Source organism: Schistocerca serialis, chromosome 4 (genome assembly GCF_023864345.2).
Source record: "Schistocerca serialis cubense isolate TAMUIC-IGC-003099 chromosome 4, iqSchSeri2.2, whole genome shotgun sequence".
NCBI classification, from domain to species: Eukaryota; Metazoa; Arthropoda; class Insecta; order Orthoptera; family Acrididae; genus Schistocerca; species Schistocerca serialis.
Window position 1 is genome coordinate 675,112,193 of NC_064641.1, and position 18,688 is coordinate 675,130,880.

Here is an 18,688-nt window from a genome sequence, read left to right on the forward strand (position 1 = left end):
CCTGGAACTAAAAAATGCGAGATCCTGCAATTATATTCTGATTTTTAGACGACTGACGTAGAAAAAAAAGCTAATTTTGGATGTGCAAAATTGAAAATTCTGTACAATTTGTACCATAAATTAATAACTGTAGTTCAGTGGCCTTATAACCTTCTCAGGACACTACAATAAAATTTTCAGATTAATTGCATGACTAGAATTTGAGTTATGGCTTTTTATAAAAAAGACAACAAAAAGAATTAAAAATTCAGATTTCTGGCAAAATATTAATCCTGTGTGTTTCATTATATTTTTCTGTCAAAACACAGCTCTTTTGCATTACACATGCAAAATTTTAGACTTATACGGCTGTAATGATTTTTTAAATAAATGTTTACATTTTCCGTTACATCCCCCCTTAATAATGTAACTCAAATGATTTCTACTGGCAATACTGCAGTACAATTCTGTAATAGTTCATGACATTCCATGGAGAGACAGAGCATATAAATAAAACTCTTGCTCCATTTTGTAGTAAATTAAATGTGGTTTTATAAAATATAATTATATCAAACGTACACCTCAAAAGTTTGAAAATACATGTTTTTATGTCAATGATTTATTATTTCCTGTGCTTCAAAAATGCTGCCAATCATGCACAGATAATCCTAAACAGTGTAGTTATTTTTATTTCAAAACTGTTAATGGTTAATTTTCCCATAGAAAAATAAGAACAATGTACCAGCGTAGGACCCGTAATGTGCTATATGGATGAAATGCTTCTGGGTACCTGTCTACAGCTTCATGGTAGACTCAGTCCTTACAATATTAGCACTAGTATTTAATTGAATCATATGACCAAAATTTTGACGTTCGGTGATCTTGTGCATAAACTACAAGCACTCAGAATATTTATAAGATTTCAATTAATTTCAACAGCAACCAAAATTCATCAGAAGAAAGATAAGACTTTGTAAGATATGCTTTATTACGTATAAATCATCATATGAAATGTATTTCCATTAAAAACACTCTGTAGAAAATGTAATCTTTCACCATGCACAAAAACAATATTTGTGATTCATTAATGTATAAATCTAAAACAATCAAACAAAAATATTAATTACCACTCAACCACATCAACTGATTATAACACACAATATTATTTTGCAAACACACTGAGATCAATTATTTTTTGATACAAAAAAAGCACCCTCTTTAAATTTAGATAAGTATGTAGCCTGAAAATACTTTTTGAAACTATTTACAATTAAGTCTTGTAGCATCTTAGAATTTCTTTATATTGTTGTCCATTCAGCAACATGCCAAACCAATAACATCACAAACTTATATGATTCATACAATGAGTTGATAAGTTATCCACCAGGTACTGTTTTCTCCATAATGAGCATGAATAATAAATTATACGGCATACAATCACCCATGAAAATTATAAAATAATCAAATGATTATACACTTAATCAACATGCACCAAATATTAAAAGATGTACTAACAACACTTTTAAACAATGGTTATGTCGAATTTATTGCAATTTCACTAGTTACAAGGGAGTTAGAGAGCCAGATCTATCTCTTCACAAAATTTCATAAAAATATGAATATGATGATGATTCAGTGATATATAAAACATCTTAAAGTTACATAACAATGCATAAATATAATCAATTTCATCTTTGGGGCTGCTGATCAAGAGTATCACATTTCAAACAGTACACTAAATGTCTTGTAATTAAATATTTTTGTGTACTTCTTACAGCAAGTTAAGTACCAAAGACAGTTCTTCATCCAGCAACTATCAGTGACATGTCTGGAACATATTTTATGACTAATGTCAATCGTCAGCAGTTGTGCTTTAGGACTGCACATTTTTGTTTGTGTTTATCTGCGGCCTTCTCTTATGTCAATCTATTTATTAGACAATTTTGTCTTAAATTTTGTCTATTTTCATGAATTATTATAACTTTCTATGTACCTTGTAAATTAAGTAAAGCAGAGTCAAATAAAAGACTATTTGTATAACACATGATCTATTTGTATAACACATGATCTTCTAACTTCTTTTCTGACTGCCAGATACATAATTATGACATTATGGTGCCACATATTTATTAGATGATTATGCTGAAAATAAGTTCAGCAACTTAAAAGATTTTTGTTTAGACTTATAAAATATTAGTCATCAGTTCTATGATGATGAACTTTATGGCAGTCCTTTGAAAGCCAAGAACAATAGTTGCGAGTAAGTGTGATCCACAAAACACATGTGCAAGATGATTACTGCAGTCTTTCATTATGTATCGGTAATGATATACAGCTTTCTGAAATACATGTATCACAAAGCGTACAAACAGCCACATAAAATGAAATATAATGCTATTCCTCCTTGAGGAAAGTTAATAAATATGTTCTGAAAATTTTTGGCACAGTTTACACTCCTTCAAGAACTTTTCTTGCATTATTTACTTTTTTCTTTTTTTTTTTTTTAAAAAAAAAGGGGAGTAAGAAAAGAAACAAAACATCGACCCTAAGAAACACCAGAGATTAAAAAAAGATAGCAACTATTCTTATAGAATTTCTATCATCATATAATACACAACACAACAAATACGTTCAAAGAATTGTAAAGCTAATCAAAGGAGAAACATTGAGAAAGATACATCAATTCACAAATGCTTCCTCTAATATTTTATGGCCATTTTGAAAGTGTGGCCACGACACAGCATGTTTTCAATGAAGTTTTAAAATACATGTTCCTTCAGAATACTGAATGCATAAAATACATTAAAATATGTTCCAAAAAAATATGAAATCAATTTGAAAACTAGTGTTAATAGCACTGCTGAATAACAAAACAAAAAATCTTTGTTCTTGAAAACAAACTGTAACAATAAGACAAATTTAAGTTTCAAATTTAATCAAATCACCTTCTTCCAGTTTGTTTAAAGCATGGGTTTTGTATGTTTTATGAAGTAGATTAAGATGTGCCATGAAAAGGAGAGTTCCCTTGCATTACATTGTCTTCCAATTTCAGTTGTCTGATGAGATAAAACAGTTTTTATTGACACTTCACTGGTAAAGCAAAAGCAAAATTGTGAAAAATATGATGCCATTTGCAACAGCAGCAATATAGCAAGAGTGCCAACGCCTTCCTGAAGTTTTCCTGGAATATAAACACGTTACTGAAAAAATGCGTTATCTTAACATTCAATTATCACAATTCTATTTCAATTAAAACACTAATAAGCAAAGATAATAAGGCAAATGAATAAGAACATGTATCAATTATTTTGTATCAATGTCAAACTGTTCAAAATTAACTGGGAATAATTAGTTACCTGCAGGGACCACATTCACTAACATATCAATGCAACAATGTCCAATATTAATTGCAAACAACTAGTTACCTGCAGGGATCACATTCACTATATTATTTTATGATCAAGAAGATTTAAAAGGATTCACAACTAAAATACTAAGGTATCATTAAAGAGAAATGATCTCAATTTCCATTCAGTATTATTTCTACTGCCTGTCAGAACCCCCAATTTCTTGGTAAAACAGTCCAAGATTTTCTACAGCATAAGAATTCATTTCTTTCTGACATGACAAGCACTGGGTGAAGAATTCTGTTGGACATGTAAGGACAGAGCTCCAAGAGATGTTCAAACAGATGGGGTGATCACACACTGGTGTGATTAATGTGTAGTTTCACTCATCAAATGGTTGCATGACTGATTTTCTCAGCGTAAACTTAGCATTGTCTGTTCATGCCAAGGATTTCCAACAATTTTTCATTAAACCTTTTTTGGGATAAATGCTTAATTGAAAAAAGAAAAACCACACAGAATGGCACCTTGGACATTAGAAAAGTTAACAATCAAAATAAATGTCCTTTTCATCAAATAATACAAAGCCTGTTAAACAAGAAAAATGAGCTTCTCATATCACTGCAGGAAACGGAAAAATCTGAAGCTATTTGTAGTGACGTGTTTAGCACAACAGACCAGCATTTGAACAGATGCACCTGTGTGGATGTAAGTATCACATTATTGTGCAAGTAATACATGGAGACTATATTCACAAAAGTGGGGTGAAATATCAAACAACAGACCTAAATGAGTACAACAATGAACAACTCATTGACTGCTGCATTTCAGTAGACTTGGGAACATACAAGATACTAGTTCCGAAAGCGTGCAAGCGCCCAATAAAAAAGGTTTTGCACTTTACCTGACAATTAGAGGGCGAATAAGATGTAGGATTTCTGCCTTCAGTTTGTTCCCCACAGTAAAACAGTCGACAAGAACAGCATGACATAGTGCGACACAAACTGGTAATTTATTTCTGAAATCATCTTCCTTTCATGAAATGATGCAAGTCCCAATATAAATGATTTGTCTTTCTATGACAGAAAAACAATGCATCCCCACGAACCAGGTTTAGCTGAGAATGGAAAACCAGTTTCACAGGATCATAAATGATGACAAAACTTATTCGACTAACAATGGGCAGAAGTTTATCATGAACTTCTAGTAAAAGATACTCAATTCTTTCCTGAAAATCAACAGCATGGATGTGGAAAAGCAATGGGAAACTACGACATCAAAAATCCATTTGGATATCCCATGGCAGTATCTTATAATGTAGAGGAAGCTGTGGCTGCAGAGACAAGGCTTGGCCTTTTGAAAGTAGTAGTATTTACGGGGGAAAAAAATCTAAAGTGAGACCAGGACAATTAACATGAAGCACATTGAAAAATTACAAGCTCTAGAGATGGACTTTAGGAGAAGATCGGCAAGAATCTCCAGGAAAGAAAAGATAAGGAACACCTGGAGGAATATTTTGAGAATATAGTTTAAGAACGTTTATTGTTTGTATTGTAATTTCCAAGTAAATTATTATGTTGGAGATAAGCCTCTGTAATGAGGAAAAGCTCAAAATAATAATAAAATAAAAATCTAAAGTAACAGAAAATGCCTAACCTACCTTAAACCCAATGAAATATTTCTTTCTGTCCACCTTCAGGCGAGTGGACAACTACTGAAGAGCCGAGGTGCATTCACAGTATTTGTGCCGAATCTTGCGTATGTGAAATGTGCTGGTGTCTTTCGGCGCATGCATCAGGTGATGATCTGTTCCACTAAGACTGCATAATTTTAATTACAGGATTCTGATTTTTATCCCGCTGAAAGCCATTGTCACGAATTATACAGTTTTTGTCAAGATGTATTTCCACTGATTCTTTGATTACTGAATCCCAAAAATTGGAAATTGGAGCTACAGTTTTTGTGCTATTGTATTCCACTGAGTGTCCCAAGGAAATACAGTGTTCTGCTACTGCTGATTTTAACGGTGGCAGAATATCAACAGGATCCAGCTACACATCCAAAAATTATTATAGAAGAATCTTGTAATGCATTTCAATCATTTGAACTTAGCAGAGGAAAATTTACCAGAGCATCACTTGGTGCAAAGATCAGCAGAAGGTGGAATTACAGAGTGCCTGTTGGAACAAACAGGCCAAGTCACTGACCACGATATGCTTACCATTTCAATGTCTCATCAGTGGTGTTTGACAGAGCTGTGTATTACATTTCTGAAGATCTTTGAAGAAATAACAAAAGTAAGTTCTGGTCAGCTCTGCATATCCAAAGTTGCATGTTGCGACACTAAATAAGATTTATTCGAGTCCAAAGAATATACAATGTGCCATACATGTGAGCCTTGCTGACAGCTGAATTGGAAAGTCGTTTTAGCTCCTTAAATAAAGACTCAAATTAATAGGGTGTAGCCTTTGTAGACCTGAGCTGAGCTACAGCTCAGGATACTTGAACACAGGATTCTGCAAAAGATCTACGATGCAGTTCACGATAACAATGGTTTCTGGTGATCTAGAACAAATGCTGGGTTGGACCACTTCATGCAAGGAGCTGATATTTTACGATTAGCAAAAAGTAAAAGAATAGCTCAGCTTGGACATTTCCTTAGAATGGATGACTACAAATATTTCTGAAGAAAACAGAGAGGAAGACCACGAAAGTGGTGTATAGACGATGTGGAAGAATATGTGTCCTCTGAGTCTTTCGTAGCGACACGTCTGAATACAATCTTCTTGGTTTTCAAGTCTTGTCAATTCAAATAAAATACTCGAGCTTTCGATGTCTATCTTTGTCATCATCGCCAGCAGTAAAAACCACTGGCCTCTGCGGCTAGTATTGTTTTCTGCTTATATAGGTGCAATTACAACCTCTGATACTATTCAGAGAGCGCTGAATGACGCACGCACGGAATGTGAGTTGAACAAGTCTTAGCAGCTCTGAACTGCTGCGGTACCAAGTGGTGTCAAGTGACACAACGGGCTGGTGCCACATTTGAAACTGTAGCTCCCGCCTCCCTACAAGCATCTAGTATCCATCTTAGCTTTCTTTCGATACCCGGTGTCCACCCTCATGCCCTATTAAGTGTGTACCACTTGTCTCTGTTAAAATTATTGCTTTTTATTTCAATATCAGGTGCCTCCTTTATAACAGAATCCCAATATGTTAGTGCATGAACCAAGACTCTTGTCTTTTCAAACTGTATTTTGTGTTCATTTTCCAGACAATCAGTTATGGCCGATTTGTCAAGCTCCCTCTGATTAATATGTCACTTGTGTTCAGTACAATCCTCTGCAACTTTGCGAACAGTTTGATCTATATAGATACTGCCGTATTCACAAGGAACACCACACACACTGGGCACACGAAGAACAATGTCGCCTTTAACAGAGCGCAGTCTATCTCGTATCTTGGGGATGGGCCGGAACACTGGTCTCAGTCCAATGTCTCTGCACTACACATCCTAACTTGCTGCTCGTTGCCCCACAGTATGGCATGAAAGCAGCTGGATTGGCATCTTCTGCTGATTAACGAGGCATCCTTTGTCAGTGGCACCTGAAAGAGTTCTTAATGTCTTTGTTGCTCCAACCGTTCTCTCTGAATGCATCTCAAATGCTGTAATTCAGACTGTACGTGGTCACCATCAGAAATAATCTTTGCTCTGTGTACAAGTGTGTTCAGAACAAATTTTTTGTGCACCAAAAGGTGAATACTATTAGCATTCACATATTGACCAGTTTTTTTAAAATTTATAATATGTGAAGTTGAGAACTTAAATATCAATCTGCCAAAGCAGAGGTGGCAAATGAAAATAATAATAGTATGACAGTCAAGAAACAAATGCAATCACAAGTGAGAATGACTATTATCTGAAAACAGTTCGAACCAATCGTGATCCTAAAAGAAGTCCATTTTATAAAATGTTAATAATTTATTGAAAATCTGGTATGTGCCAGGTAGTGACCTACTATTTAGTATGCAACTAGATAATAAAATTGGCCTGATTGTGGATAGTTTCCTGATATCAGTTACCTGCACTGGACAGGAGTGGTTAGGTACTCCATTAATTACGCTTTATTGTGTGACACAGCAGTGCACCCTGCTTGCTTTGAGTAGGATCTCTGGGTATATGCAGGTCTGAGAGGGTTCTATTGAGTATGAGTGGATGTTGAAATGGTGAAGTCGACATGCTGTGCCCTATGTTGAATAACAAGTGTACACACTGCTTGGATATTTGCAGGTTTGTAATTGACAATGGCTCCATAGTGCCCACTATCCTACAAAAGTGCCTTTTGACAAGTTTCACTCAGGATTCAGCAACTGATACTTCTTAGATTATTTGTTAGCACTTGCAGTTTTTCCTAAATTATTTGCCATTAATTGGTATTTTTAATCTTTGAATACTTTTATTGTTGACTCTACTAACAAGCAATGGGTGTGCTATCTAATTCCCAAGTGGATGCTATAATAAAACAGAATAAGAAGGGAAGCACAAGCACCTCACAAAAACCCAAGACCATGAGCAAAAGAGCAAAGTTTGGGTCAATTTTTATGTACTATATTATTCCTGGATTGATTCAGTGCTTGAAATGCACACACATGATATCATAAAAGTCATCATTGGGCAATAGGAATTTGGTTAGGCACTTAAGACAAGCATGTATCAATATAGAAGGAGCCCATGTTAAAAACAGATAAAACAGACACGGGTAACATGTATAAATGCTATCTTAGATTTCATTTGCCTCCCCCTTCCCCCTTTCTAATTTTTCTCCTACCTCCCCCATGGTCTCGTTGCATATCATTAGAGACATGCATTTGTCTACAAATAATAATGACAGTAATTATTAATGATTTACTCTTTTTGCAGTTTTGTATCTATGCCACTGTACGTGCATGACTGTATAACGACAGCCAGTGTATAATACGTAGCATAAGACGTGCAGCTATTACAAACTTCATTGAACTAACCCACGAGGCTGTCATCACGGGAGCAACTTTCAGAGTAGTAGATGCCAAAGAACTTGTATCTCACCCTAAAACAGTTGCTTGAGCACTTCCCAACACTGCAGAAACTGCAAGAATGACTGTCCTTCCTTAAATTACTGCAGCAATCAGATAAGGCAGGTGTTCAGCCAGCACAGATACGTCAACAGATGATTTTAGAAAACCACATTACATTACAGTATTAGTTCATTACGTTAGTGAGTTGTGGTCCCTTGTGAACAGAGTAAAGAGTTTCTACACCAGCTCAAGACAGGAGAAGCTATATTACAAGAGCTGCTTCTACAATTTCCCTTTCTGAGAATAGCCAAAGAAGACTTTTTGAAGCTAGTTTGGGGTGACTGACCAGGGGTCTAATATAGCAAGTGCCTTAAAAGAGTACGTAGGTCATATATTGCCCATATACTATGGACAAGTCTGATGCCACACATTTCATGCAGATTATTTGCTGGCAGAAAATTATTATAACTTGATTGAACAAACAACGATTTGCACAAATTTACTGCCATACATGAAATGTGCAGGACTGACATCAAAATTAAATAAGTTGCTGCAGCAGGAATGAAGTATGTTGGAATTAAAAAAGTAACCAGAGTGAGGCAGTCTTGTCTCAATTTGAACAGATTATAAAGACAGTGTAGCAAACCAACAATATTCTAAAAATAGATGGAATGGATAAGGACCTTCTCAGAATTCTTAGAACATTTTCTAAAATCTCTTCATCATGAAATAGACAAATTGCAACAGGAGAAATGTCCAATACCATATTGCCTCCTAAGTTACCCAAGAATAATTAAACACTTGTCTGGCACTCTCAGTGGTATGGAAGAGTATGAAATAATGACAAAACTGGCAATGAGGGCTTTGCAGTACACACATCAGAAAATTAATCTTGAAATTAATCGGAAGATCACTATGTTCCTCATTATTCATTTCAGAAATATGAGCATGCTTTCCTCTCCAGCAAAGATGGAAGAAGTACGATCACCTACTAGAGATCTCTGCAGGAGAACTCACAAAATGCAAATGAAAAGCATCATCTGGATGAGGGAAGGAGCAGAGATTCAAGAGGCTCAGAAATGATTACAAGGCTTGGCATCACGATGTTAATGATGCACAAAGTTATGGTGATGTGTCTCTGTATCAAGTAATTACAGACTTTCAACAAAGACTGACTACTTGACTGGTGGAAATAAAAATCCCCAACATTCTCACAACTATCACAAATAGCAAAATATATTTTTGTTCTTGCTCCTATTAGTGGTGAATATGAGAGGACATTTAGTATGGCAGTTAACACTATTTACAAAAGAATATCAGAAATAAACTGTCAACATGTTGATAATCTTTTGTTCCTTAACAATTATTATAAACATCCAGAGAACTGATTTCATGCTAATGATAAATTTTAATTTAACAAATGCATCAATAGAAAAAAAATATTAAATGCACACTGTTACATCACAGCTTTCTTGGTATTGGTTACACCTATACATATAACAAAAATTGCAAAAATGCAGGGTTGTTTTGATTTAAAAATATGCCCTATGTAAACACATATGAATTTGTTTATCTTTACTCTCTGTACATCATGCTGAAATTTGCTCATATTTGCTTTAGGGTATTTTTATTTATTTGTTCATAATTCATAAATATTACATATGTTTCTAATGTCATTTTAAATGACTTGCAACCTATCTTGTGACTAGAGGGAAATTAGCACAATCACAAAATAATATGGGTCTGAGTCGGGTATCGGGTGTGAAATCGAGCAGATATGGACTGGTATACGCTTTCGGGTACAAACTCAACTATGCTGGCCAAAGACCCAACTGAAATCTCCCAGTACCCCACCATACATACCTGTTGCAAATATCTACAAGATATTCGTTTCATTTTTAGGCTATATTACTTTTTGCCCAACTTCACTTATAAATTTTCTTCTTTCATCAGTTAAATTCAATATCTTGAGCGTTACCCACATATTTCTATTGGGACTTGAATTTTCTATTCACTGCTATCTTAACCAAAAGATGCTCCATAGATGCAGAAAAAAAAAAAAAAAAACAGATTTTCATCTCTCAGAGGTACCCATTCATCTTCTATTGTCTGCTTTCCCCCCCTTTTCAGTCAATTCCTGCCTAATGATACATTCAAAACTCTCAACAATCTCTGGCCCTTTCAATATGTCCAGATCCCACCTCCTTAATTTCCTATCTTTCCGCAATTCCTTCAGTTTTAATCTGCACCTTCACAATCGATAAATTATGGTCAAAGCTCACAACTGGAAATATTTGCATTTTAAAATCTGATATAAAAATCTCTCTCTTACTGTAATACAATCCATCTGAAATCTTGCAGTAAACAGGTCTCTTCAATCTATAGAACCTTCTTTCAGGATTCTCACATCAAGTACTAGTAATGGTTATATTGTGCCCTTTGCAAAATTCTACCAGGCATCTTTCCTTTCACTCTGTTTTCCCAGTCTGTTTTCATGTACTATTTTTCCTTCTATTGATTTCTAATGCACATTGTAATTAAATGTTCATCTACCTTAATAATCTGAATAATTTCTGTTACCTCATCCCTTCACCATCTCCAGAGCTAGAAGGCACACAATCTCGTGCTAAGGCGTTGGCATTGTGCCTACCTTGGCTATGGTAATGCATTCACTACACAGTGCATAGTTGTTGTTGTTGTTGTTGTTGTGGTCTTCGGTCCTGAGACTGGTTTGATGCAGCTCTCCATGCTAATCTATCCTGTGCAAGCTTCTTCATCTCCCGGTACCTACTGCAACCTAAATCCTTCTGAATCTGCTTGGTGTATTCATCTCTTGGTCTCCATCTACGATTTTTACCCTCCACGCTGCCCTCCAATGCTAAATTTGTGATCCCTTGATGCCTCAGAACATGTCCTATCAATCGATCCCTACGTCTAGTCAAGTTGTGCCACAAACTTCTCCTCTCCCCAATCCTATTCAATACCTCCTCATTAGTTACGTGATCTACCCATCTAATCTTCAGCATTCTCCTGTAGCACCACATTTCGAAAACTTCTATTCTCTTCCTTTCCAAACTATTTATCGTCCATGTTTCACCTCCATACATGGTTACGCTTCATACAAATACTTTCAGAAATGACTTCCTCACACTTAAATCTATACTCGATGTTAACAAATTTCTCTTCTTCAGAAACGCTTTCCTTGCCATTGCCAGTCTACATTTTATATCCTCTCTACTTTGACCATCTTCAGTTATTTTGCTCCCCAAATAGCAAAACTCCATTACTACTTTAAGTGTCTCATTTCCTAATCTAATTCCCTCAGCATCACCCGACTTAATTCGACTACATTCCATTATCTTCGTTTTGCTTTTGTTGATGTTCATCTTATATCCTCCTTTCAAGACGCTATCCATTCCGTTCAACTGCTCTTCCAAGTCCTTTGCTGTCTCTGACAGAATTACAATGTCATCAGCAAACCTCAAGGTTTTTATTTCTTCTCCATGGATTTTAATACCTACTCCGAATTTTTCTTTTGTTTCCTTCACTGCTTGCTCAATATACAGATTGAATAACATCAGGGAGAGGCTACAACCCTGTCTCACTCCCTTCCCAACCACTGCTTCCCTTTCATGCCCCTCAACTCTTATAACTGCCATTTGGTTTCTGTACAAATTGTAAATAGCCTTTTGTTCCCTGTATTTTACCCCTGCCACCTTCAGAATCTGAAAGAGAGTATTCCAGTCAACATTGTCAAAAGCTTTCTCTAAGTCTACAAATGCTAGAAACGTAGGTTTGCCTTTTCTTAATTTAGCTTCCAAGATAAGTCGTAGGGTCAGTATTGCCTCACGTCTTCCAATATTTCTACGGAATCCAAACTGATCTTCCCAGAGGTCAGCTTCTACTAGTTTTTCCATTCATCTGTAAAGAATTTGTGTTAGTATTTTGCAGCCGTGACTTGCATAGTAGCTTACTCAATTTCTATTTTCTTATTTATTGTTAGACCTACTCCTGCATTCCACTGTTATCTCACTGAAATGCAGCAACTCTTCTATCTACGATGCTACTTCAGCTAAAGTACTGAAACCTTACGTTAATTTGATATTGTCCTCCTAAATTGCCTTTGCAATAAGTCAAGCTACATTTCATCAATGTCTGAAATATGCAATAGTAATACTCTTTGTCAAGGTGTTGATAAACAAGTGACCTCTAATTATAGCCCTATCTCCCTCTTCCCCAAGTTTACAAAAAATCTGAAGAAGGTAACTTCATCCACATCTGACCCCCCCCCCCCCCCCCCTCCACCAACATCGCAGAGTAAATGAAGCCTTCTAGCAGGGAGGTTCGTAATACTAAAAGTGAGAAGGCTGAAACGTAATAGACATCAATTGGACAACCTTTAATGAAAAAGGAAAGAGCTATAATCAGGTGAGTGTCTCAAGGGGATCTGCAAACGATGAATACCCTCCGCAGCCATATCACAACCATCCTATCTTAAATATGCTACAATCAGAAAAAAAGAGGCTAACCACATCTAAAAGCAATTCAAACAGAGTAAAAGAGGTGTCACCAAGACAGCTGGCAAACAAGGTAGTGTTCTCTAGACTCAGCAAGTGGTAGGAGATGCCTCGACTTCAAACTCCCCCCCTCCCCACCATCCTGAAAGTAGTTTGACATGTTGTATCTGAGAATAAACACTGAGAACTGTGAAAACTGAGAACACGTTCAACTGACTGTGACTCATCCACCAATATTAGAAGCACAGAATCTGGATTACAACAATTAGCATAGAGAGCCAGAAGCATGGAGCATTCCACCAGGATGTAGCTGCCACAACCACAATGGGGGAGGGGTGTGTGTGTTTTGTTAGATGACACAGGATGGTGAATTGCTTCTGAGAGGAACACGAGGAGTAGTGCCGTGAAGCAGTGGTCTCCTTCATAGTGAGGAGTTTATGAGAGGGGCAGTTATTGTTCCATTTTTCCTTTTCTGAGTGAGGAGAGGCCTTATTTGCACTAATCAAAGAAGGGGGGGGGGGGGAGGAGGAATACTGAGAGCATGGTCTAAAGCAGGCTAGGCAGAGGTCCCTTCAGAGGGTCTAAAGGCGCATTCCAACTGTTTATCCCACCCGAAAAACAGTGGGTGAATGCCTCTTGTATGCAAAAAGGAATCCATCAATTGAATGAATGGTAAACTGTCAGATGGTGATTGCATAAGTGATCAAGAGTTGGTACCATCAAAATCGAAGAGGGAAGATGCTTACTCTGGCAAGGTGACTGCCTACAGGATTAGTCTGGAAAATACCAGCGCCCAATCTTACTCTATGATGATGAATTGGGTCCAATAATTTCACAGCTGATGGAGTCACTTAGCCATAACCCTGAAACCATAGCCAAATCAGGACAAGAACAGGGCCTTGTAAACATGGAGGATAGTACATGCCCCAGAAAGTGTGGGCATGGGAGCAGACAGTGTTAGGCTTTCACTTGAAGCTAGTCTTTAGTTGACAAATATGGGGCAACCATGTCAGCTTTTTATCAATGAGGAAACGCAAAAATTGGGACTGCAAAACAATGTCCAAGTGTTGAGTACCCAAGTAGACAAGTAGATTACTGGGTGATGATTGATCGTGGTACAATGATAGAAGAGCATGAACTGGAAGCTATGTGTAAGTGTCCAAGCGAAGGCCCTTGAGAAGTGCAAAAGCTATTGATACACAGTGTGGGGGTGAACAGTGGTTCAAAGGTCACTAGCTCATTGATGGCAATGGGGAAGACGATAACAGTCAACTTCGAGCCCTGCAGGGCAATGTTCTCTTGGGCCCTTGGAAAGCTGAGTGATGTGCCAAATATAACTGGAAACAAGTGATCAAATAAAAACTGACGAATAAAAACAGTATGGAGTTTCAAAAGGGTAAGTCAAATGTGGTGCCATCAAGTGGCATCATATGCCTTACATAAGTAAAAAAAGACTGCAATGTGGTGTTGATATCTACAAAAAGCCTGTAGACTTCTGATTCCAACCTAACCAGATGTTCAACTGTGGATTATTCCTTCAGGAAACCATACTTACAGGGGACAAAAGGCCCTGTGATTCAGGAACCCAGTGCAACTGTAGGGCTACCATCCTTTCAAGCAGTTTGCAGAGCATGTTGGTGAGGCAAATACACCAGCAGCTGTTGATGGATGTGGGGGTTTTGCCTGGTTTAACAATTGCAATGATGTCACTATTTCATCACTGCGAAAGGAAAACACCTTCTAGCCAAATATGAAACAAGACCCTGAGTAGATGGAGTCTCTGAGTAATAGTAAGATGTTATATCATCTGACCCGCATCAGGGCCTGGTCTCGTATCATGTGACAAGACAAGAGCTTGAAGCAGTTTCCAATCAGTGGAAGGTTCATTATATTGCCGCAGAAGAAGTTGAGTAGCACCGTGGTGTAGTGGTTTCGATACTAAATAGCATGGAGGGTCGTGAATCCAAAACTCACCTGGACTGTACAATTTCTATATTTGGTTCGAGTTCATTCTAGAAATATCCACAAATGTCAAGAATCATTCTACTGGAATGTTCTGTAGCCGTATATATACTGTATGTGTTCTGGCCGGAGGCAGTTCGCTCCATGCTCTTGTATGTGCAAGTGCTCAATAAACCTTAATTAAGTGAAGTTCGTGTTCGTCATTCATCTAATTACATCTTCTTCTACATGACATTATTCTGGTGGAGACGCTGGGTACTGGAACTTGTGATAGCGCACATTATCAGCGACACAGTGGCTTCCATCAGGCCACTCCAACAGTTGTTAAAAACTGATGCTAAATTTATCCGGGATGGTGCTCAACCACTTTCTTTCAATGTTCTGTGAAAAGCTCTGACGACTGACCCCATACTTGATCTGTATGATGAGAGAACACCTACAGAACTACACACAGATGCCAGTGGGTATGGGATCGGTGCTGTTCTGGTGCAAATTTCGGATGGAAAGGAGAAGGTTATAGCCTATGCTTCTGTGACACTTACAAAAGCCAAGAGAAACTACTCAACTACAGAAAGAGAATGTCTTGCTTTGATCTGGGCCATGTGCAAATTTCGACAGTATCTCTATGGAAGGTCATTCACAGTTGTTGCACACCATCATTCACTTTGTCGGTTGACAGGTCTTAAGGATCCAAAAATGACAACTTGGCAGATGGGTACTATGTCTTCAAGAGTATGATATGACCATAGTGTGCAAAAGTGGAAGAAAACACCAAGATTCTGACTGTCTCTCAAGAAACCCTGTGCAAGACCATCAAGACTTTGATGAAGATAGTGACTGTCTCACTGCACTCCAGGGTCTCTCTCCTGAGCAGAAGATATCTCAAATTATGCTTGCCTTAAAGCAGTCAGAGGGTGTGAAAGGACAGTTTAGGGTAGTTAATGTATTACTTTGCACGAAAAACTCTGATCCGTTCGGACAGGGGTGGCTGCCAGTGATTCCTAAACACATGTGCTTAGATGTTACACAGAAATTCCATGACACACCTGAGGCTGGACATTTAGGATTTATTAAGACATACGACAGAATCCACATGAGATTTTTTTGGCCAGGTTTATTTAGGAGTGTCGGTCACTATGTGTCGCACTGTCATGAGTGCCAGAGGAGAAAGGCAGTTCCTGAGAAACCACCTGGCCAACTCATACCAATTCTACCAGCCGAAACACCTTTCCAATGTGTTGGGATTGACCTCCTCGGACCATTTCCAATGTCTGCTAGTGGCAATAGATGGATTATTGTTTAAACTGATTATCTGACACACTATGCCATTACAAAAGCCGTGAAAACAGCCGAAGCATCCGAGGTAGCCAAATTCATCGTGGAAGATATTGTATTAAAACACGGTACCCCCAAGGTCGTTAATTAGGGATCGACGGAAAGTTTTTCAATCGCATCCTGTGACAGAGATAAACTGTCAGTGCAACATTACTCATCACATGATGACTGCCTACCATCTGCAAACTAATGGGCTTACTGAATGCATTAATAAGATCTTGGCTGACATGCTATCAATGTTCGTCAATGTTGAGCAGAGCAACTGGGATGAGGTGCTACCTTTCGTGACGTTTGCCTACAGCACTGTCAAACAAGACGCCACAGGATTTACGCCATTTTTCCTGGTGCATGGACGTGAAGCGACTATGACAATGGACACTGTGTTTCTGTTACATGCTGACGACGTGCATGACTACTACATCGGCCAGGTGTTAACCAGAGCAGAGGAAGCTCGGCAGTTAGCTCGACTCCACACGCTGCAGGCTCAAGAAAATGATCGCCGAAGGTATGATGCAAGCCACCACCCTATTGTGTATCAGCCTGGTGACCTCGTCCGGATCTTCAATCCTGATCGCAAGGTTGGTCTCTCTGAGAAGCTCCTCAGGCACTACTTTGGACCTTATAAGGTTGTAAGACAGTTGTCTGATGTTACTTATGAAGTTGAAGATTTCGACTCCGACACAAGATGACGAAAGATCGTGAGGTAGGGTCCACGTCCTTCGAATGAAGCCCTATAAGGACCCTGCAACCCAGGATAAATTTGACGCTCCAATGACAGGCAACAAGTGGAAAGGTGACGAAGAGCATAGCGGCAAAAGAAGTTCTAAGAAGATCACCACCAGGGCGAGAATCAGTCATCGGGAGTCGGAGTATGCAGGACCGATGATGCGTTCCTGGACTAGGAGGATGTAGCACCGAGACGCTGTTCTCTTAAGGAAGGAGCAATGTCACAGAAGAAGTTGAGTAGCACCATGGTGTGGTTATGATACTAAACTATTGCATGGAGGGTCGTGAGTTCAAAACTCACCTGGAATGTACAGTTTCTATATTCAGTTCGAGTACATTCTAGACATATCCACAAATGTCAAGAATCATTCTACTGGAATGTTCTGTAGCTGTATATATACAGTATGTGTTCTGGCCGGAGGCAGTTCGCTCCGCGTTTTTGTATGTGCAAGTGCTAAATAAACATTCGTTAAGTGAAGTTAAGTGTTTGTCATTCATGTAATTACACTTTCTTCTAGATGACAGTATAATTCTAATAGAAATTCCTGGATGGGACAATACATAAAGTAAGAGAAAGGCAACCACTCATCTACAGTGAACTGATGTGTGGAGCACAGAACCATGTAACAGGAAACACTATTCACGCTAGCTTTCAAGCTCTTGCTCTTTTTCTGGTAAAAGTGGCCATGGGAGTGTGTTGGTTGGTTTAAAAGAGGGGGAAAGGGCCCAAACTACGAGGTCATTAGTCCCTTGTTCCGAATAAAACAATGCCACAAGTGTGAATAAAACAAACGAGAGTGACAACTTAAAACGTAATGAAAGGAAAAATCACAAGAATGATGAAGGGCAACAAACAAGTAAATGGACAAAAGGGGACAAGAAAAGCACAGAAATGCAAGAAAGTGAATGAAGAGATTAAAACAAGAAAGCAGATTACCATGGCTGGCTGACCATGAGAATAAAAAAGAAGCCAGCCACTCTTCAACACATTAAAACCTCCACCATAGAACCCACTCTCATGAATAAAACGTAAAACTAAATCAGCCGATGAGGCATTGTCAGATAAAATTAGCGACAATGAGTCCGGTAATCAAGATTTCATCACTGGGCAGTCAGTGTGGGACAGTGCACCATGGTGTAGCCAGGGAGGTGAATGACTTGGGGTCATATTTCTTAGCATTAATGTTAGACTTTGCCCGCTTAGAGACTGCTGGCGGCGGACCACCAGCAAGAGATGATGTACTACGCTTCATGGCGTGTCATCTGCCCTGATGTCACCCACTCCGCTCAGGGGCCCTCCCCATGGGCGCCACCCAGCCACAGCAAAGGCCACCTGGCAGGATGACCGTTGCTGAGAGTCCCGATGCCCCAGGGTGATGGGCATCTACTCCTTGGCATACATGGGGAGGGGAGTTAATAGCACAGGCATCAGCAGAACGATCCCTGTGTTGTCAGGGGGCTACAACCAACAGGGTACATGGCGGCCCCACCACAGTGGACTGGCTACCGTGCTGGATACGGGGTACAAAGAAGTCCATGGTCATTGTCGGCATAGAGGTGATACTGCACAGTTCATGGTGGAAAACGCACCCATAAAGTGTCCTCACTAAAGAGATGGAGAATGGGCGGGATTGCAATGCGATGTCGAGAAAGTGGGCTACAGATCTCAATGCGCGATGGACACGACGCACCATGTAAGGCACCCTTCCCCAATTGGCTCGCTCTTTGGGAAAATTTTGAAAAATGGAGGTCAAACCCTACAGGGGA

At 38.5% G+C, this 18,688-nt stretch overlaps 1 protein-coding gene across 1 annotated transcript in view; it reads right to left on the bottom strand.

Moving 5' to 3' along the window:
* Positions 1-991: 991 nt before the first annotated feature.
* The window catches only part of LOC126473154 (uncharacterized), a 52,243-nt gene continuing 34,546 nt past the window's right edge, over positions 992-18,688 (bottom strand). The window contains exon 3 of the mRNA XM_050100015.1: positions 992-3,160. Coding sequence (XP_049955972.1) covers positions 3,067-3,160 — 94 coding nt within the window. The 3' untranslated portion in view covers positions 992-3,066. The remainder of the gene's footprint in view (positions 3,161-18,688) is intronic.